Here is a 21,814-nt window from a genome sequence, read left to right as displayed (position 1 = left end):
CCCTTTACACTTCGGTGAAGAGAAAACCAGAGGTAATCCGAACAGAATCAACTTCCGGTGTCAATGATCCCCCACATGTTAGGCCTACTCTAAAGGATTTACGTAAACTAAGATGGACCAAGATCGAACCAACGCAAGCAAACCAAGGTTTTTTACACCATACTCAACTAGTGACCCGACTTTAAATGTACCAGGTAACATATTTATCGAGGAAATTGTATTAGTTTCATAACCATCTATCAACTTTTCGTTCGTCTTTGAGCAATGTCATCATCATAAATGTCCAAGTTAGGTTTATTTCATCATTCATCATGTACCCGGTACTCTACTTTTATTATTCTTAACACTTCTAGTTTATTTTGAAATTGAATTTTACTTGCTTTTGATTAATATAATTTTCAGCAAAGCCTATCTGAGAGCTCAGCAGTTAATCCATTATTTTGTTAGTTGGGTTTTTTAACTGTTACCAAATAGGAATACAGTTGAGCCAGTTCTGAATAGGTTTCGAAGTCGGTGTTGCTTGAAGTCGTTCCATAGACCAATCTATAAAATAATAAATGTGAATGGATTAAGTAAAAATATGCCATAACTGTGTAATAACTCCAAAATTATTTTCCAATGTCTGAAATATGGGAGTTTTGAGAAGTGTACCGTTTTGAGATCTCAAAACGATGCGGTTAAAGTACAATTTACACTTAATAAGTCCCAGCGTTTGGTGTTTATGACATCATCATTTGTCGTGAGCATACAACATCCGACAGAACCTGCTGATATGCAAATCCAGCCATGTCACATTATATAGAAATTAATAGAAGAGGATGTTTTATAAAAAGGCGAGTCCAGGAAAATCACTGGCACATTTAGCAGTTGTGGGTTTACACTGCTTACAGTAATGGGTTAACTGTTTACAGTATGGGTTAACTTGTTTACAGTGTGGGTTAACTGTTTACAGTATGGGTTTTTACTTGTTTACCAGTGTGGGTTAACTTGTTTACAGTGTGGGTTAACTGTTTACAGTGTGGGTTAACCCCTGTTTACAGTATGGGTTAACTGTTTACAGTGTGGGTTATTCTTGTTTACAGTGTGGGTTAACTGTTTACAGTGTGGGTTAATTGTTTACAGTATGGGTTAACTTGTTTACAGTATATGTTAACTGTTTACAGTATGGGTTAACTGTTTTACAGTGATGGGTTAAACTGTTTACAGTATGGGTTTACTTGTTTACAGTGTGGGTTAACTGTTTACAGTATGGGTTTTACTTGTTTACAGTATATGTTTGTTTACTAGTATGGGTTTAACTGTTTTACAGTGTGGGTTAACTGTTTACAGTATGGGTTTACTTGTTTACAGTAACTACAGTGTTTAACTGTTTACAGTATGGGTTAATTGTTTACAGTGTGGGTTAACTGTTTACAGTATGGGTTAACTTGTTTACAGTGTGGGTTAACTGTTTACAGTATGGGTTTACTTGTTTACAGTGTGGGTTAATTGTTTACAGTATGGGTTACTGTTTACAGTGGGGTTAACTGTTTACAGTATGGGTTAACTGTTTACAGTATGGGTTAACTGTTTACAGTATGGGTTAACTGTTTACAGTGTGGGTTAACAGTGTTTACAGTGTGGGTTAACTGTTTACAGTGTGGGTTAACTGTTTACAGTGTGGGTTAACTGTTTACAGTGTGGGTTAACTTGTTTACAGTATGGGTTAACTGTTTACAGTGTGGGTTAACTGTTTACAGTATGGGTTAACTGTTTACAGTGTGGGTTAACTGTTTACAGTGTGGGTTAACTGTTTACAGTATGGGTTAAACTGTTTACAGTGTGGGTTAACTGTTTACAGTGTGGGTTAACTGTTTTACAGTGTGGGTTAACTGTTTACAGTGTGGGTTAACTGTTTACAGTATGGGTTAACTGTTTACAGTGTGGGTTAACTGTTTACAGTGTGGGTTAACTGTTTACAGTGTGGGTTAACTGTTTACAGTGTGGGTTAACTGTTTACAGTGTGGGTTAACTGTTTACAGTGTGGGTTAACTGTTTACAGTATGGGTTAACTGTTTACAGTGTGGGTTAACTGTTTACAGTGTGGGTTAACTGTACTGTTTACAGTGTGGGTTTAACTGTTTACAGTGTGGGTTAACTGTTTACAGTGTGGGTTAACTGTTTACAGTATGGGTTAACTGTTTACAGTATGGGTTAACTGTTTACAGTGTGGGTTAACTGTTTACAGTATGGTTTAACTGTTTACAGTATGGGTTAACTTGTTTACAGTGTGGGTTAACTGTTTACAGTATGGGTTTAACTTGTTTACAGTGTGGGTTAACTGTTTACAGTGTGGGTTAACTGTTTACAGTATGGGTTACAGTTGGGTTAACTGTTTACAGTGTGGGTTAACTGTTTACAGTATGGGTTTACTGTTTACAGTGTGGGTTAACTGTTTACAGTGTGGGTTAACTGTTTACAGTATGGGTTAACTTGTTTACAGTGTGGGTTAACTGTTTACAGTGTGGGTTAACTGTTTACAGTATGGGTTACTGTTTACAGTGTGGGTTAACTGTTTACAGTATGGGTAACTTGTTTACAGTGTGGGTTACAGTGTGGGTTAACTGTTTACAGTATGGGTTACTGTTTACAGTGGGGTTAATTGTTTACAGTGGGTTTACTGTTTACAGTATATGGTTAACTGTTTACAGTATGGGTTAACTGTTTACAGTGTGGGTTAACTGTTTACAGTATGGGTTTACTTATTTACAGTGTGGGTTAACTGTTTACAGTATGGGTTTACTTGTTTACAGTGTGGGTTAACTGTTTACAGTATGGGTTTACTGTTTACAGTGTGGGTTATCTGTTTACAGTATGGGTTAACTGTTTACAGTGTGGGTTAACTGTTTACAGTATGGGTTAACTGTTTTACAGTGTGGGTTAACTGTTTACAGTATGGGTTAACTGTTTACAGTGTGGGTTAACTGTTTACAGTGTGGGTTAACTGTTTACAGTGTGGGTTATCTGTTTACAGTGTGGGTTAACTTGTTTACAGTATGGGTTAACTGTTTACAGTGTGGGTTAACTTGTTTACAGTGTGGGTTAACTTGTTTACAGTGTGGGTTAACTGTTTACAGTGTGGGTTAACTGTTTACAGTATGGGTTTACTTGTTTACAGTGTGGGTTAACTGTTTACAGTATGGGTTAACTGTTTACAGTATGGGTTAACTGTTTACAGTATGGGTTAACTTGTTTACAGTGTGGGTTAACTGTTTACAGTATGGGTTTACTTGTTTACAGTGTGGGTTAACTGTTTACAGTATGGGTTAACTTGTTTACAGTGTGGGTTAACTGTTTACAGTGTGGGTTAACTGTTTACAGTATGGGTTTAACTGTTTACAGTGTGGGTTAACTGTTTACAGTATGGGTTTACTTGTTTACAGTGTGGGTTAACTGTTTACAGTGTGGGTTAACTGTTTACAGTATGGGTTAACTGTTTACAGTGTGGGTTAACTGTTTACAGTATGGGTTTACTTGTTTACAGTGTGGGTTAACTTGTTTACAGTATGGGTTAACTGTTTACAGTGTGGGTTAACTGTTTACAGTATGGGTTAACTGTTTACAGTGTGGGTTAACTGTTTACAGTATGGGTTAACTGTTTACAGTGTGGGTTAACTGTTTACAGTATGGGTTAACTGTTTACAGTGTGGGTTAACTGTTTACAGTGTGGGTTAACTGTTTACAGTGTGGGTTAACTGTTTACAGTGTGGGTTAACTGTTTACAGTGTGGGTTAACTTGTTTACAGTATGGGTTAACTGTTTACAGTGTGGGTTACTGTTGTTGGTTAACACAGTATGGGTTAACTGTTTACAGTATGGGTTAACTGTTTACAGTGTGGGTTAACTGTTTACAGTGTGGGTTAACTGTTTACAGTATGGGTTAACTGTTTACAGTGTGGGTTAACTGTTTACAGTATGGGTTAACTGTTTACAGTGTGGGTTAACTGTTTACAGTATGGGTTAACTGTTTACAGTGTGGGTTAACTGTTTACAGTATGGGTTACTGTTTACAGTGTGGGTTACTTGTTTTTACAGTGTGGGTTAACTGTTTACAGTGTGGGTTAACTGTTTACAGTGTGGGTTAACTTGTTTACAGTATGGGTTAACTGTTTACAGTGTGGGTTAACTGTTTACAGTATGGGTTTACTTGTTTACAGTGTGGGTTAACTGTTTACAGTGTGGGTTAACTGTTTACAGTATGGGTTAACTGTTTACAGTGTGGGTTAACTGTTTACAGTATGGGTTTACTTGTTTACAGTGTGGGTTAACTGTTTACAGTATGGGTTTACTTGTTTACAGTGTGGGTTAACTGTTTACAGTATGGGTTAACTGTTTACAGTATGGGTTAACTGTTTACAGTGTGGGTTAACTGTTTACAGTGTGGGTTAACTGTTTACAGTATGGGTTAACTGTTTACAGTGTGGGTTAACTGTTTACAGTATGGGTTAACTGTTTACAGTGTGGGTTAACTGTTTACAGTGTGGGTTAACTGTTTACAGTGTGGGTTAACTGTTTACAGTGTGGGTTAACTTGTTTACAGTGTGGGTTAACTGTTTACAGTGTGGGTTAACTGTTTACAGTATGGGTTAACTGTTTACAGTGTGGGTTAACTGTTTACAGTGTGGGTTAACTGTTTACAGTATGGGTTAACTGTTTACAGTGTGGGTTAACTGTTTACAGTATGGGTTAACTGTTTACAGTGTGGGTTAACTGTTTACAGTGTGGGTTAACTGTTTACAGTATGGGTTAACTGTTTACAGTATGGGTTAACTGTTTTACAGTGTGGGTTAACTGTTTACAGTGTGGGTTAACTGTTTACAGTATGGGTTAACTGTTTACAGTGTGGGTTAACTGTTTACAGTGTGGGTTAACTGTTTACAGTGTGGGTTAACTGTTTACAGTATGGGTTATCTGTTTACAGTATGGGTTAACTGTTTACAGTATGGGTTAACTTGTTTACAGTGTGGGTTAACTGTTTACAGTGTGGGTTAACTGTTTACAGTATGGGTTTACTTGTTTACAGTGTGGGTTAACTGTTTACAGTGTGGGTTAACTGTTTACAGTATGGGTTAACTTGTTTACAGTGTGGGTTAACTGTTTACAGTATGGGTTTACTTGTTTACAGTGTGGGTTAACTGTTTACAGTATGGGTTAACTGTTTACAGTGTGGGTTAACTGTTTACAGTATGGGTTAACTGTTTACAGTGTGGGTTAACTGTTTACAGTATGGGTTTACTTGTTTACAGTGTGGGTTAACTGTTTACAGTATGGGTTAACTGTTTACAGTATGGGTTAACTGTTTACAGTGTGGGTTATCTGTTTACAGTGTGGGTTAACTTGTTTACAGTATGGGTTAACTGTTTACAGTGTGGGTTAACTGTTTACAGTATGGGTTAACTGTTTACAGTGTGGGTTAACTGTTTACAGTGTGGGTTAACTGTTTACAGTGTGTGGTTAACTGTTTACAGTGTGGGTTAACTGTTTACAGTATGGGTTAACTGTTTACAGTGTGGGTTAACTGTTTACAGTATGGGTTAACTGTTTACAGTGTGGGTTAACTGTTTACAGTGTGGGTTAACTGTTTACAGTGTGGGTTATCTGTTTACAGTGTGGGTTAACTTGTTTACAGTATGGGTTAACTGTTTACAGTGTGGGTTAACTGTTTACAGTATGGGTTAACTGTTTACAGTATGGGTTAACTGTTTACAGTGTGGGTTAACTGTTTACAGTATGGGTTAACTGTTTACAGTGTGGGTTAACTGTTTACAGTGTGGGTTAACTGTTTACAGTGTGGGTTAACTGTTTACAGTGTGGGTTAACTGTTTACAGTGTGGGTTTACTTGTTTACAGTGTGGGTTAACTGTTTACAGTGTGGGTTAACTGTTTACAGTATGGGTTAACTGTTTACAGTGTGGGTTAACTGTTTACAGTGTGGGTTAACTGTTTACAGTATGGGTTAACTGTTTACAGTGTGGGTTAACTGTTTACAGTATGGGTTAACTGTTTACAGTGTGGGTTAACTGTTTACAGTATGGGTTAACTGTTTACAGTGTGGGTTAACTGTTTACAGTATGGGTTAACTGTTTACAGTGTGGGTTAACTGTTTACAGTGTGGGTTAACTGTTTACAGTATGGGTTAACTGTTTACAGTATGGGTTAACTGTTTACAGTGTGGGTTAACTGTTTACAGTATGGGTTAACTGTTTACAGTATGGGTTTACTTGTTTACAGTGTGGGTTAACTGTTTACAGTATGGGTTAACTGTTTACAGTGTGGGTTTACTTGTTTACAGTGTGGGTTAACTGTTTACAGTGTGGGTTAACTGTTTACAGTATGGGTTAACTTGTTTACAGTTGGGTTAACTGTTTACAGTTGGGTTAACTGTTTACAGTGTGGGTTAACTGTTTACAGTGTGGGTTAACTGTTACAGTGTGGTTAACTTTACAGTGTGGGTTAACTGTTTACAGTGTGGGTTAACTGTTTACAGTGGGTTAACTACAGTGTGGGTTACTGTTTACAGTGTGGGTTAACTGTTTACAGTGTGGGTTAACTGTTTACAGTTGGGTTAACTGTTTACAGTGTGGGTTAAACTGTTTACAGTATGGGTTAACTGTTTACAGTGTGGGTTAACTGTTTACAGTATGGGTTAACTGTTTACAGTGTGGGTTAACTGTTTACAGTGTGGGTTAACTGTTTACAGTATGGGTTAACTGTTTACAGTGTGGGTTAACTTGTTTACAGTATGGGTTAACTGTTTACAGTGTGGGTTAACTGTTTACAGTATGGGTTAACTGTTTACAGTGTGGGTTAACTGTTTACAGTGTGGGTTAACTGTTTACAGTGTGGGTTAACTGTTTACAGTGTGGGTTAACTGTTTACAGTGTGGGTTAACTTGTTTACAGTATGGGTTAACTGTTTACAGTGTGGGTTAACTGTTTACAGTGTGGGTTAACTGTTTACAGTATGGGTTTACTTGTTTACAGTGTGGGTTAATTGTTTACAGTATGGGTTTACTTGTTTACAGTATATGTTAACTGTTTACAGTGTGGGTTAACTGTTTACAGTATGGGTTAACTGTTTACAGTATGGGTTTACTTGTTTACAGTGTGGGTTAACTGTTTACAGTGTGGGTTAACTGTTTACAGGTGGGTTAACTGTTTACAGTGTGGGTTAACTGTTTACAGTGTGGGTTAACTGTTTACAGTATGGGTTAACTGTTTACAGTGTGGGTTAACTGTTTACAGTATGGGTTTACTGTTTACAGTGTGGGTTAACTGTTTACAGTGTGGGTTAACTTGTTTACAGTGTGGGTTAACTGTTTACAGTGTGGGTTAACTGTTTACAGTATGGGTTAACTGTTTACAGTGTGGGTTAACTTGTTTACAGTGTGGGTTAACTGTTTACAGTATGGGTTAACTGTTTACAGTATGGGTTAACTGTTTACAGTATGGGTTAACTGTTTACAGTGTGGGTTAATGTTTACAGTGGGGTTAACTGTTTACAGTGTGGGTTAACTGTTTACAGTATGGGTTTACTTGTTTACAGTGTGGGTTAACTGTTTACAGTGTGGGTTAACTGTTTACAGTATGGGTTAACTGTTTACAGTGTGGGTTAACTGTTTACAGTATGGGTTTACTTGTTTACAGTGTGGGTTAACTGTTTACAGTGTGGGTTAACTGTTTACAGTGTGGGTTAACTGTTTACAGTATGGGTTAACTTGTTTACAGTGTGGGTTTACTTGTTTACAGTGTGGGTTAACTGTTTACAGTATGGGTTAACTGTTTACAGTGTGGGTTAACTTGTTTACAGTGTGGGTTAACTGTTTACAGTATGGGTTAACTGTTTACAGTATGGGTTAACTGTTTACAGTGTGGGTTAACTGTTTACAGTATGGGTTAACTGTTTACAGTGTGGGTTAACTGTTTTACAGTGTGGGTTAACTGTTTACAGTATGGGTTAACTGTTTACAGTGGGGTTAACTGTTAACTACAGTATGGGTTAACTTGTTTACAGTGTGGGTTAACTGTTTACAGTATGGGTTAACTGTTTACAGTGTGGGTTAAACTGTTTACAGTGTGGGTTAACTGTTTACAGTATGGGTTAACTGTTTACAGTGTGGGTTAACTGTTTACAGTGTGGGTTAACTGTTTACAGTATGGGTTAACTGTTTACAGTGTGGGTTTAACTGTTTTACAGTGTGGGTTAACTGTTTACAGTATGGGTTAACTGTTTACAGTGTGGGTTAACTGTTTACAGTATGGGTTAACTGTTTACAGTTGGGTTAACTGTTTACAGTGTGGGTTAACTGTTTACAGTATGGGTTAACTGTTTACAGTGTGGGTTACTGTTTACAGTGTGGGTTACTGTTTACAGTGTGGTAACTGTTTACAGTGTGGGTTACTGTTTACAGTTGGGTTAACTGTTTACAGTGTGGGTTAACTGTTTACAGTATGGGTTAACTGTTTACAGTGTGGGTTAACTGTTTACAGTGTGGGTTAACTGTTTACAGTGTGGGTTAACTGTTTTACAGTGTGGGTTAACTGTTTACAGTGTGGGTTAACTGTTTACAGTGTGGGTTAACTGTTTACAGTGTGGGTTAACTGTTTACAGTATGGGTTAACTGTTTACAGTGTGGGTTAACTGTTTACAGTGGGTTAACTGTTTACAGTGTGGGTTAACTGTTTACAGTGTGGGTTAACTGTTTACAGTGTGGGTTAACTGTTTACAGTGTGGGTTAACTGTTTACAGTGTGGGTTAACTGTTTACAGTGTGGGTTAACTGTTTACAGTGTGGGTTAACTGTTTACAGTATGGGTTAACTTGTTTACAGTGTGGGTTAACTGTTTACAGTGTGGGTTAACTGTTTACAGTGTGGGTTAACTGTTTACAGTGTGGGTTAACTGTTTACAGTGTGGGTTAACTGTTTACAGTGTGGGTTAACTGTTTACAGTGTGGGTTAACTTGTTTACAGTGTGGGTTAACTGTTTACAGTATGGGTTTACTGTTTACAGTGTGGGTTAACTGTTTACAGTGTGGGTTAACTGTTTACAGTGTGGGTTATGTTTACAGTTGGTTTGTTTACAGTGTGGGTTAACTGTTTACAGTATGGGTTTACTTGTTTACAGTGTGGGTTAACTGTTTACAGTATGGGTTAACTGTTTACAGTGTGGGTTAACTGTTTACAGTATGGGTTTACTTGTTTACAGTGTGGGTTAACTGTTTACAGTATGGGTTTACTTGTTTACAGTGTGGGTTAACTGTTTACAGTGTGGGTTAACTTGTTTACAGTATGGGTTAACTGTTTACAGTGTGGGTTAACTGTTTACAGTATGGGTTTACTTGTTTACAGTGCAGATTAACTGTTTACAGTGTGGGTTAACTGTTTACAGTATGGGTTAACTGTTTACAGTGTGGGTTAACTGTTTACAGTATGGGTTTACTTGTTTACAGTGTGGGTTAACTGTTTACAGTGTGGGTTAACTTGTTTACAGTATGGGTTAACTGTTTACAGTGTGGGTTAACTGTTTACAGTATGGGTTTACTTGTTTACAGTGTGGGTTAACTGTTTACAGTGTGGGTTAACTGTTTACAGTATGGGTTAACTGTTTACAGTGTGGGTTAACTGTTTACAGTGTTTACAGTGTGGGTTAACTGTTTACAGTGTGGGTTAACTGTTTACAGTGTGGGTTAACTGTTTACAGTATGGGTTAACTGTTTACAGTATGGGTTAACTGTTTACAGTGTGGGTTAACTGTTTACAGTATGGGTTAACTGTTTACAGTATGGGTTAACTGTTTACAGTATGGGTTAACTGTTTACAGTGTGGGTTAACTGTTTACAGTGTGGGTTAACTGTTTACAGTGTGGGTTAACTGTTTACAGTGTGGGTTAACTGTTTACAGTGTGGGTTAACTGTTTACAGTGTGGGTTTACTTGTTTACAGTGTGGGTTAACTGTTTACAGTGTGGGTTAACTGTTTACAGTATGGGTTAACTGTTTACAGTGTGGGTTAACTGTTTACAGTGTGGGTTAACTGTTTACAGTGTGGGTTAACTGTTTACAGTGTGGGTTAACTGTTTACAGTGTGGGTTAACTGTTTACAGTATGGGTTAACTGTTTACAGTGTGGGTTAACTGTTTACAGTGTGGGTTAACTGTTTACAGTGTGGGTTTTTAACTGTTTACAGTGTGGGTTAACTGTTTACAGTGTGGGTTAACTGTTTACAGTTGGGTTAACTGTTTACAGTATGGGTTAACTGTTTACAGTATGGGTTAACTGTTTACAGTGTGGGTTAACTGTTTACAGTGTGGGTTACTGTTTACAGTGTGGGTTACTGTTTACAGTGTGGGTTAACTGTTTACAGTATGGGTTAACTTGTTTACAGTGTGGGTTAACTGTTTACAGTGTGGGTTAACTGTTTACAGTGGGTTTACTGTTTACAGTATGGGTTAACTTGTTTACAGTGTGGGTTAACTGTTTACAGTATGGGTTAACTGTTTACAGTGTGGGTTAACTGTTTACAGTGTGGGTTAACTGTTTACAGTGTGGGTTAACTGTTTACAGTTGGGTTAACTGTTTACAGTGTGGGTTAACTGTTTACAGTGTGGGTTAACTGTTTACAGTGTGGGTTAACTGTTTACAGTGTGGGTTAACTGTTTACAGTGTGGGTTAACTGTTTTACAGTGTGGGTTAACTGTTTTACAGTGTGGGTTAACTGTTTACAGTATGGGTTAACTGTTTACAGTGGGTTAACTGTTTACAGTGTGGGTTAACTGTTTACAGTGTGGGTTAACTGTTTACAGTATGGGTTAACTGTTTACAGTGTGGGTTAACTGTTTACAGTATGGGTTAACTTGTTTACAGTGTGGGTTAACTGTTTACAGTGTGGGTTAACTGTTTACAGTATGGGTTAACTTGTTTACAGTGTGGGTTAACTGTTTACAGTATGGGTTAACTGTTTACAGTGTGGGTTAACTTGTTTACAGTGTGGGTTAACTGTTTACAGTATGGGTTTACTTGTTTACAGTGTGGGTTAACTGTTTACAGTATGGGTTAACTGTTTACAGTGTGGGTTAACTGTTTACAGTGTGGGTTAACTGTTTACAGTATGGGTTTACTTGTTTACAGTGTGGGTTAACTGTTTACAGTATGGGTTAACTGTTTACAGTATGGGTTAACTGTTTACAGTATGGGTTAACTGTTTACAGTATGGGTTAACTGTTTACAGGGTGAAGCGGAATTTATTTTCCCTGAAGGAGCAGAAAAGCAGAGAGGAAGATTTGAAGTAGCCTTCTCACAAATTGGTACTGCAGTGCTTGCAGGTTGGTCATTAATCATTATCATGGTAAATAACTTCATTTTGATTATGAATTATGTACAACTAAATTGTATTGCATTATCTTAGTGTCTGGTGAAAGCGATCTCAATTTCAAAAATCTTACAATTATCTTTGTTTTTTAGGTGGTTTATATGGGACATTGAATGCAACGTACCTGTGGAAAAAACATGGCCGAACAGATGTAACAGCCAGGATAAGATATACAGAGTGAGTAACATGAAAATAATTTTCACAAATGTCTACAAATTTATTGTGTCAAATCTTGTTACTTCAGAAATATTTCAACAGAGTAACTTTTTAGCCCACCATCATCAGATGGTGGGCTATTCAAATCGCCTTTTGTCTGTGGTCCGTCCTCCGTCCGTCCGTTAACAATTCTTGTTATCGCTATTTCTCAGAAAGCACTGAAGGGATCTGTCTCACATTTCATATGTAGGTTCCCCTAGGGCCCTAGTTGTGCATATTGCATTTTGGGACCAATCGGTCAACAAGATGGCCACCAGGCAGCCATCTTGGATTTTTAGCCCACCATCATCCTCTCTCTACCGTTGTGCCTCTCTCTACCGTTGTGTTAAAACCGGAAACGGGTTCTACAACGTATCATATATAGATATATAGATCGTCAGATGGTGGGCTATTCAAATCGCTTTTTGTCCGTGGTCCGTGGTCCGTCCTTCCGTCCGTTAACAATTCTTGTTACCACTATTTCTCAGAAAGTGCTGTATTGTATTTTGGGACCAATCAGTCAACAAGATGGCCGACAGGCCGCCATCTTGGATTTTGATAGTTAAAGTTTGTTACCGCTATTTCTCAGAAAATGCTGAAGGGATCTTTCTCAAATTTCACATGTAGGTTCCCCTAGGGCTCTAGTTATGCATATTGAATTTTGGGACCAATCGGTGAACAAGATGGCCGACAGGCCGCCATCTTGGATTTTGATAGTTAAAGTTTGTTACCGCTATTTCTCAGAAAGTACTGAAGGGATCTTTCTCAAATTTCACATGTAGGTTCCCCTAGGGGTGTAGTTGTGCATATTGTATTTTGGGACCAATTGGTCAACAAGATGGCCGACAAGCCGCCATGTTGGATTTTGACAATTGAAGTTTGTTACCGCTATTTCTCAAAATGTACTGAAAGGATCTGTGTCAAATTGCATGTGCAGGTTCCCCTTGGGGTCTAGTTGTGCATATGGCATTTTGGGACCAATCAGTCCACAAGATGGCTAACAGGCCGCCATCTTGGATTTTGATAGTTAAAAATTGTTACCGTTTTTTCTCAGAAGGCCTTGAAGGGATTCTTCTCAAATTTCACATGTATGTTCCCCTAAGGCCCTAGTTGTGCATATTGCATTTTGGGACTGATTGCTCAACATTGTTACAATATGGCCGCCATGCCGCCATCTTGGATTTTGACAATTGAAGTTTGTTACCGCTATTTCTCAAAAAGTACTTAAGGGAGTTGTCTTATATTTTATGTGCAGGTTCCCGTAGGTCCCTGATCATGCATATTGCATTTTGGTACCAATCGATGAACAAGATGGCCGACAGGCTGCCATCTTGAATTTGGATAGTTGAAGCTTGTTACCACTATTTCTCAGAAAGTACTGAAGTGGTATGTCTCAAATTTTATATGTAAGTTCCACTAGGACCTTAGTTGTGCATATTGCATTTTCGGGCTGATCGTCAAAAAGATGGCCGACAGGTAGCCATCATGGATTTTGATAATTGAAGTTTGTTACTGTTATGTATCTCAGAGAGTACTCAAAGGATCTTTTTCCATATGTAGTAATATGTAGTAAAAGTTTGAAAAGCAGAGAAAAGATCCCTCTGGGATCTCTTGTTATACTTAAAGTTTGTTATCGCTATTTCTCAGAAAGTACGCAAAAGATCTGTCTCACATTTCATATGAAGGTTCCCCTAGGGCCCTAGTTGTGCATATTGCATTTTGGGACCAATCGGTCAACAAGATGGCCGCCAATCAGCCATCTTGGATTTTGATAGTTAAAGTTTGTTATCGCTATTTCTCAGAAAGCACTGAAGGGATCTTTCTCAAATTTCATATGTAGGTTCCCCTAGGGCCCTAGTTGTGCATATTGCATTTTGGGACCAATCGGTCAACAAGATGGCCGCCAGGCAGCCATCTTGGATTTTGATAGTTAAAGTTTGTTATCGCTATTTCTCAGAAAGTACTGAAGGGATCTTTCTCAAATTTCATATGTAGGTTCCCCTAGGGCTCTAGTTGTGCATATTGCATTTTGGGACGGATCGGTCAACAAGATGGCCGCCAGGCAGCCATCTTGGATTTTGATAGTTAAAGATTGTTATCGCTATATCTCACAAAGTACTGAAGGGATCTTTCTCAAATTCCATATGTAGGTTCCCCTAGGGCTCTAGTTGTGCATAATGCGTTTTCGGATCGATCGATCAACAAAATGGCTGCCAGGCTGCCATCTTGGATTTTGATAGTTAAAGATTGTTAACGCTATTTCTCAGAAAGTATTGAATGAATCTGTCTCAAATTTCATATATAGGTTCCCCTAGGGCCCTAGTTGTGCATATTTCGATTGGGGACCGTTAGATCAACAAGATATGGCCGCCAAGGAGCCATCTTGGATTTTGATAGTTGAAGTTTGTTACTACTGTTTTTCAGAAAGTACTGAAGCGATCTGTCTCAAATTTAATATGTAGTATGTTTGCAAAAGTTTGAAAAGCAGAGAAAAGATCCCTCTTTCCATTGTCAGACATAGATTATTCTTTGGTGGGCGCCAAGATCCCTCTGGGATCTCTTGTTATATATTAATTCATTTATGTGATTCCTGTGCACTTTGACCATTGAATTTCTTTTATTCACAGTTGGGCAAACACAGTTGGAAAGAGGGCAGCATTCCATGGTCAGGCTCTGGGAACAATAGGTATGAACCAAAATTACACACATAATTATTCTATGAATGATATAATCTTATTTTTTCTAAAGGAAATAAGTTTGGCATTACAGTGCTCTATTTAGACCCGATAGAATTAGACTACAGTCATATCTGTCTATTAAAGTCTGCTCAAGGGAGACATCTCAGATTTGACTGCAGCTAATCTTGAGTGTAAACTGTTTGATTTAGTAAAGTTAGACTTCTCCAAGCTATGTAATTACAGATAAAAAAAATCTGTTTGTCCGTGGTCCTTCTGTCTGTCCATCCATTAACAATTCTTGTTATCGCTATTTCTCAGAAAGTACTATAGGGATCTTTTTTCAAATTTGATATGTCGGTTCCAATAAGGCCCTAGTTGTGCATTTTGGGTTCGATCGGTCAACAAGATGGCCGCCAGGCAGACATCTTGGATTTTGATGTTAGAGTTTGCTACCGCTATTTCTCAGAAAATACTGAAGCGATCTTTCTCAAATTTCACATGTAGGTTCCCCTAGGGACCTAGTTGTGAATGTTGTATTGTGGGACCTATAGGTCAACAAGATGGCTGTATGGCCGCCATCTTGGATTTTGGTAGTTAAAGTTTGTTACCGCTATTTCTCAGGAAGTTCTTAAGGGATCTTTCTCAAATTTTGTATTGAGGTACTATCACTAGGCCCCCTGTGCATATTACATTTTTGGACAGACCGGTTAATAAGATGGCCGCCATGCAGCTATCTTGGATTTTGATAGTTAAAGTTTGTTACCGCTATTTCTCAGAAAGTACTGAAGGGATCTTTCTCAAATTTCATATGTAGGTTCCCCTAGGCCCCTAGTTGTGCATATTGTATTTTGGCACCAATCAGCAAACAAAATGGCCGACCAGCCACCATCTTGGATTTTGATAGTTGAAGGTTGCTATTTCTCATAAAGTACTGAAGGTCTCATTGTCAAATTTCATATATATATAGGGTACACATAGGCCCTAGATTTGCACAATACATTTTTGTATCGATTGGTCAGCAAGATGGCTTTTTTCTTGGATTTTGATAATTAAAGTTTGTTACCACTCTTTCATAAGAAAGTACCAAAGGGGTCTTTTTCAAAATTCATATGTAGGTTCCCCTTAGGCCCTAGTTATGAATATTGCATTTTGGGACTGATCAGTCAACAAGATGGCCGCCAGACAGCCATCTTGGATTTTGATAGTTAAAGTTTGTTACCGTTATTTCTCAGAAAGCACTGAATGGATCTTTCTCAGTTTTCATATGAAGGTTACCCTAGGACCAAAGATGTGCATATTGCATTTTAGGACTGATCGGTCAACAAGATTGCCGACCAGCTGTACATTTTGGATTTTGATAGTTAAAGTTTGTTACCACTATTTCTTAAAAAGTACTGAAGGGATCTGTCTCAAATTTCATCTGGAGATTCCCTTTGGGCTTTGGATGTGCCTACTGCATTTTGGGACTGATTGGTCAACAAGATAGCGAACTGGTTGCTATCTTGGATTTTGGTAGTTGAAGTTTGTAACTGCTATTTCTTAGAAAGTACTGAGGGGATTTTTCTCAAATTTCATCTGTAGGTTCCTCTAGGGCCCTAGTTGTGCATATCACATTTTAGGACTGATTGGTCAACAAGGTGGCTGACCACCATACTGTACATCATTATAGAGAGTGAGGAAGAGGTTATTTTATGGTATTTTATCTTGTGTTACAGTGGTACTGTACATCATTATAGAGAGTGAGGAAGAGGTTATTTTATGATATTTTATCTTGTGTTACAGCGGTACTGTACATCATTATAGAGAGTGAGGAAGAGGTTATTTTATGGTATTTTATCTTGTGTTACAGCAGTACTGTACATCATTATAGAGAGTGAGGAAGAGGTTATTTTATGGTATTTTATCTTGTGTTACAGTGGTACTGTACATCATTATAGAAAGTGAGGAAGAGGTTATTTTATGGTATTTTATCTTGTGTTACAGCAGTACTGTACATCATTATAGAGAGTGAGGAAGAGGTTATTTTATGGTATTTTATCTTGTGTTACAGCAGTACTGTACATCATTATAGAGAGTGAGAAAGAGGTTATTTTATGGTATTTTATCTTGTGTTACAGTGGTACTGTACATCATTATTATGGTACAGTGGTACTGTACATCTTTTATGGTATTTTATCTTGTGTTACAGCAGTACTGTACATCATTAAACAGAGTGAGAAAGAGGTTATTTTATGATATTTTATCTTGTGTTACAGCAGTACTGTACATCATTAAAGAGAGTGAAGAAGATGTTATTTTATGGTATTTTATCTTGTGTTACAGCAGTACTGTACATCATTATAGAGAGTGAGGAAGAGGTTATTTTATGGTATTTTATCTTGTGTTACAGCAGTACTGTACATCATTATAGAGAGTGAGGAAGAGGTTATTTTATGGTATTTTATCTTGTGTTACAGCAGTACTGTACATCATTATAGAGAGTGAGGAAGAGGTTATTTTATGATATTTTATCTTGTGTTACAGCGGTACTGTACATCATTAAAGAGAGTGAGAAAGAGGTTATTTTATGATATTTTATCTTGTGTTACAGTACTGTACATCATTATAGAGAGTGAGGAAGAGGTTATTTTATGGTATTTTATCTTGTGTTACAGCAGTACTGTACATCATTAAAGAGAGTGAGAAAGAGGTTATTTTATGGTATTTTATCTTGTGTTACAGCGGTACTGTACATCATTAAAGAGAGTGAAGAAGAGGTTATTTTATGATATTTTATCTTGTGTTACAGCAGTACTGTACATCATTATAGAGAGTGAAGAAGAGGTTATTTTATGATATTTTATCTTGTGTTACAGTGGTACTGTACATCATTATAGGGAGTGAGAAGAGGTTATTTTATGGTATTTTATCTTGTGTTACAGCAGTACTGTACATCATTATAGAGAGTGAGAAGAGGTTATTTTATGGTATTTTATCTTGTGTTACAGCGGTACTGTACATCATTATAGAGAGTGAGGAAGAGGTTATTTTATGGTATTTTATCTTGTGTTACAGCAGTACTGTACATCATTATAGAGAGTGAGAAAGAGGTTATTTTATGGTATTTTATCTTGTGTTACAGCGGTACTGTACATCATTAAAGAGAGTGAAGAAGAGGTTATTTTATGATATTTTATCTTGTGTTACAGCAGTACTGTACATCATTATAGAGAGTGAGAAAGAGGTTATTTTATGGTATTTTATCTTGTGTTACAGCGGTACTGTACATCATTAAAGAGAGTGAAGAAGAGGTTATTTTATGATATTTTATCTTGTGTTACAGCAGTACTGTACATCATTATAGAGAGTGAGGAAGAGGTTATTTTATGGTATTTTATCTTGTGTTACAGCAGTACTGTACATCATTATTAAAGAGAGTGAGAAAGAGGTTATTTTATGGTATTTTATCTTGTGTTACAGCAGTACTGTACATCATTATAGAGAGTGAGGAAGAGGTTATTTTATGGTATTTTATCTTGTGTTACAGCAGTACTGTACATCATTATAGAGAGTGAGGAAGAGGTTATTTTATGATATTTTATCTTGTGTTACAGCGGTACTGTACATCATTATAGAGAGTGAGGAAGAGGTTATTTTATGGTATTTTATCTTGTGTTACAGCAGTACTGTACATCATTATAGAGAGTGAGGAAGAGGTTATTTTATGGTATTTTATCTTGTGTTACAGCAGTACTGTACATCATTATAGAGAGTGAGGAAGAGGTTATTTTATGGTATTTTATCTTGTGTTACAGCAGTACTGTACATCATTATAGAGAGTGAGGAAGAGGTTATTTTATGGTATTTTATCTTGTGTTACAGCAGTACTGTACATCATTATAGAGAGTGAGGAAGAGGTTATTTTATGATATTTTATCTTGTGTTACAGTACTGTACATCATTATAGAGAGTGAGGAAGAGGTTATTTTATGGTATTTTATCTTGTGTTACAGCAGTACTGTACATCATTATAGAGAGTGAGGAAGAGGTTATTTTATGGTATTTTATCTTGTGTTACAGCAGTACTGTACATCATTATAGAGAGTGAGGAAGAGGTTATTTTATGATATTTTATCTTGTGTTACAGTACTGTACATCATTATAGAGAGTGAGGAAGAGGTTATTTTATGGTATTTTATCTTGTGTTACAGCAGTACTGTACATCATTATAGAGAGTGAGGAAGAGGTTATTTTATGATATTTTATCTTGTGTTACAGCGGTACTGTACATCATTATAGAGAGTGAGGAAGAGGTTATTTTATGGTATTTTATCTTGTGTTACAGCGGTAACTGTACATCATTATAGAGAGTGAGGAAGAGGTTATTTTATGGTATTTTATCTTGTGTTACAGCAGTACTGTACATCATTATAGAGAGTGAGGAAGAGGTTATTTTATGGTATTTTATCTTGTGTTACAGCAGTACTGTACATCATTATAGAGAGTGAGGAAGAGGTTATTTTATGGTATTTTATCTTGTGTTACAGCAGTACTGTACATCATTATAGAGAGTGAGGAAGAGGTTATTTTATGGTATTTTATCTTGTGTTACAGCAGTACTGTACATCATTAAAGAGAGTGAGGAAGAGGTTAATTTTATGGTATTTTTATCTTGTGTTACAGCAGTACTGTACATCATTATAGAGAGTGAGGAAGAGGTTATTTTATGGTATTTTATCTTGTGTTACAGCGGTACTGTACATCATTATAGAGAGTGAGGAAGAGGTTATTTTATGGTATTTTATCTTGTGTTACAGTGGTACTGTACATCATTATAGAGAGTGAGGAAGAGGTTATTTTATGGTATTTTATCTTGTGTTACAGCGGTACTGTACATCATTATAGAGAGTGAGGAAGAGGTTATTTTATGGTATTTTATCTTGTGTTACAGCGGTACTGTACATCATTATAGAGAATGAGGAAGAGGTTATTTTATGATATTTTATCTTGTGTTACAGCAGTACTGTACATCATTATAGAGAGTGAGGAAGAGGTTATTTTATGGTATTTTATCTTGTGTTACAGTGGTACTGTACATCTTTTATGGTATTTTATCTTGTGTTACAGCGGTTCTGTACAGCATTATAGGGATCGGGGTAGCTAAAACCACCGGTGTTGAAGGAGAAGTGAACATCCTTACATCAGCCACAGCCACAGGAGCCCTCTACAGAATGGCAGGTAAGACTCTCTTAGGATAACTCTCCAGGTAGAGAAGCTTTGTTTGGATTTCAAGAATATGTTGATGTTATCCTTTTCTATCAGATAGCATACTGCTTAAACTGCTGTAGAAGAATAGCAATAGAAGTTTTCTGCAGGGGAAAAAAATGTTTATTTTTTATAGTTCATTTTATTCAACAAGATCTGAGAATGCTTTGCAAGAGTTGTATTGTATACATTATATTTAAAAAAAACCCATATGGTATTGTCCATCTTGTTTTTTGACTAAATATTTAAGAAATTGGGTTCCATGTTTTTGATGATTTATGTTCCTTTATATCAGATGGATACACAAAGCTGCTGAGAGGAGGAGCTATTGGTTTCGGACTTGCTTCAATTTTCTGTTTATGGAAAAACACGGACAAAATACGCTACATGCTTGATTCTAATTAAAAGAAGTCTTCTGGAGAAATTGTTATTTATATGCACATTGTAGTTCATTTTTGAAGGAGATTTTATCAAGGCACAAACAGTTAGACTAAAACTGTTCATAAGTTAAGGATGATGGACTTAACCAGTTATGCCTTTTAAATAAGTTTCCTTTGGACGAAGACGTGTAGTGATATCTGAATTTCTCTCGTTCATAGAACATTACACTACAAAGTGTTTAAGACTAAGTAATGTTGTAAGGGGTGAAATAAGTGTAATTACACTACGCTATATACAAAGCTAGTGTATACTCGGCATCTTTTTAGATACCAATGTAATTTATCAAACAAAGACTGAAAGAAATGGGGAAATGTAATGACAACTTTCACCCGTCTAGATTGTAGTCTCAGGATTGTATCCCCAGATAAAGATATCCGACATCAGCTGAACTGGATGGATTTGTACTGTATAAATGTATGTGTGAACATGTACCATTACCTATCCTAAGCTCCTTCCTACAAACAGTTCCTTCATTTTCATTTTCTCTAGGGAGGGGCTTAGTTGTGGATGAAGATGGTGACTAACTGTATGGTGTTGTGATGTTAGATGATTGTGATAGTGAAGCATAGATGGAGAGTGGTTGAGTGGATGTTTTGAAGTGAGTTTGGTTGTATACAAAATGTATATAGAGTTTTGAATTTTATGTAGATATTTTGACAGTATCAGATGCCTGTATATTTCTGTACTGAGGAAGGCTCTAAATGATTGAAGTGTTTATTCATTCTACATTCTGATGCATGTATTTCCACATTTTGCTGCCGAACTCTTTCGTGATAATTTGGCGATTTAGACCTAAATGTTCTAGATCTGCTGTGCCTATGTTGTAACTTGTTGATTTTCATTGTTCCAAGTTTTAATCACCTGCAAGGTACAAAGTATGTGGAATTTACTGGAAATAAGTAGGTTAACAATATCACAATGCAAACACAGTGTGTAGATTTCAAGTAACACAACAGCCACAAAAGCATGTAAAATGTATGCCAGTACACAGCTAATGTTTGGTGTTATACAGTACAATTTAACTATCTCAATATTTTAACTGATAATGTGGAAATGAAAATTGAATTTTCTAAATCTGATATTAATGTTGGTTTAAAGTGATTGTGATCAAATGAACATGTTAATAAATTTACAAGTGAATGTCTATATTGTGTTTCTGATGTTTTCAGTTCTCTTCAGGTAGGACAACAACTGTTGAGTGAAAATATGAACCAATATCTATGTTTTTAGCTCTTTTCTCAAAGAAAGGGGGCTCGTGGAATCATGTGTTATCGACTGACATCAATTTCTTCATTGATAAAGGCTTACAGCAAAGTGTTGCAATTGATATAGGCAATCATACAAGACTTTGAGAACTTCCATTGGACCAAAGTGTACTTCTAAGTAAGGTAAAGAGAAATACTGACAGCTCTTGTTGATGGTCTTGACCTGGTAAAGGTGCAGGGTTCCAATATTGACCAGCAGCATACTCACAGAAAGGGAAAGCGAAAAATACTGTACTCAAACCTATCAAGGTCACATGTTCAAATGGCATGCTTAGATGACGGATACTCCAACAATGTTAGAGGTATAGCACGAGACGCTTTTTATCATTACGTTGTGTCGATATTGCCTACCAGAAGTTTCTCAATATCGACGTCTAGTATTATTTGATTAAGATGACCCACAACAATGACAAAGTGAATGGATTGGAAAGGTTACATAATGAATCGAATCAAATTCTTTCTAAGAAAGTTTAATACATTTTAGTAAATTGATATCCAAATTTATCAAATCCACAGTAAAAAGTGAAACAAACAGGTCTTCAAACTGTACTTTTTGATAGCTTTTAACAACTTAAGGTCCTGGAGA

General features: G+C 36.8%; 1 protein-coding gene across 1 annotated transcript; it reads left to right on the top strand.

The window, feature by feature from the left end:
• The first annotated feature begins 112 nt into the window (after nucleotides 1-112).
• Nucleotides 113-21,107, top strand: LOC138324203 (mitochondrial import inner membrane translocase subunit Tim23-like). The gene is made up of 6 exons (XM_069269284.1): nucleotides 113-194; nucleotides 11,245-11,358; nucleotides 11,498-11,582; nucleotides 14,228-14,286; nucleotides 19,385-19,495; nucleotides 19,818-21,107. Exons 1-6 carry the CDS (start codon nucleotides 113-115, stop codon nucleotides 19,925-19,927), a joined length of 561 nt encoding a protein of 186 aa, XP_069125385.1. The 3' UTR covers nucleotides 19,928-21,107.
• Nucleotides 21,108-21,814: the final 707 nt, after the last annotated feature.

Source organism: Argopecten irradians, chromosome 5, assembly GCF_041381155.1.
Source record: "Argopecten irradians isolate NY chromosome 5, Ai_NY, whole genome shotgun sequence".
Taxonomy (NCBI): Eukaryota; Metazoa; Mollusca; class Bivalvia; order Pectinida; family Pectinidae; genus Argopecten; species Argopecten irradians.
This window is presented reverse-complemented; position numbering and strand designations above follow the sequence as displayed.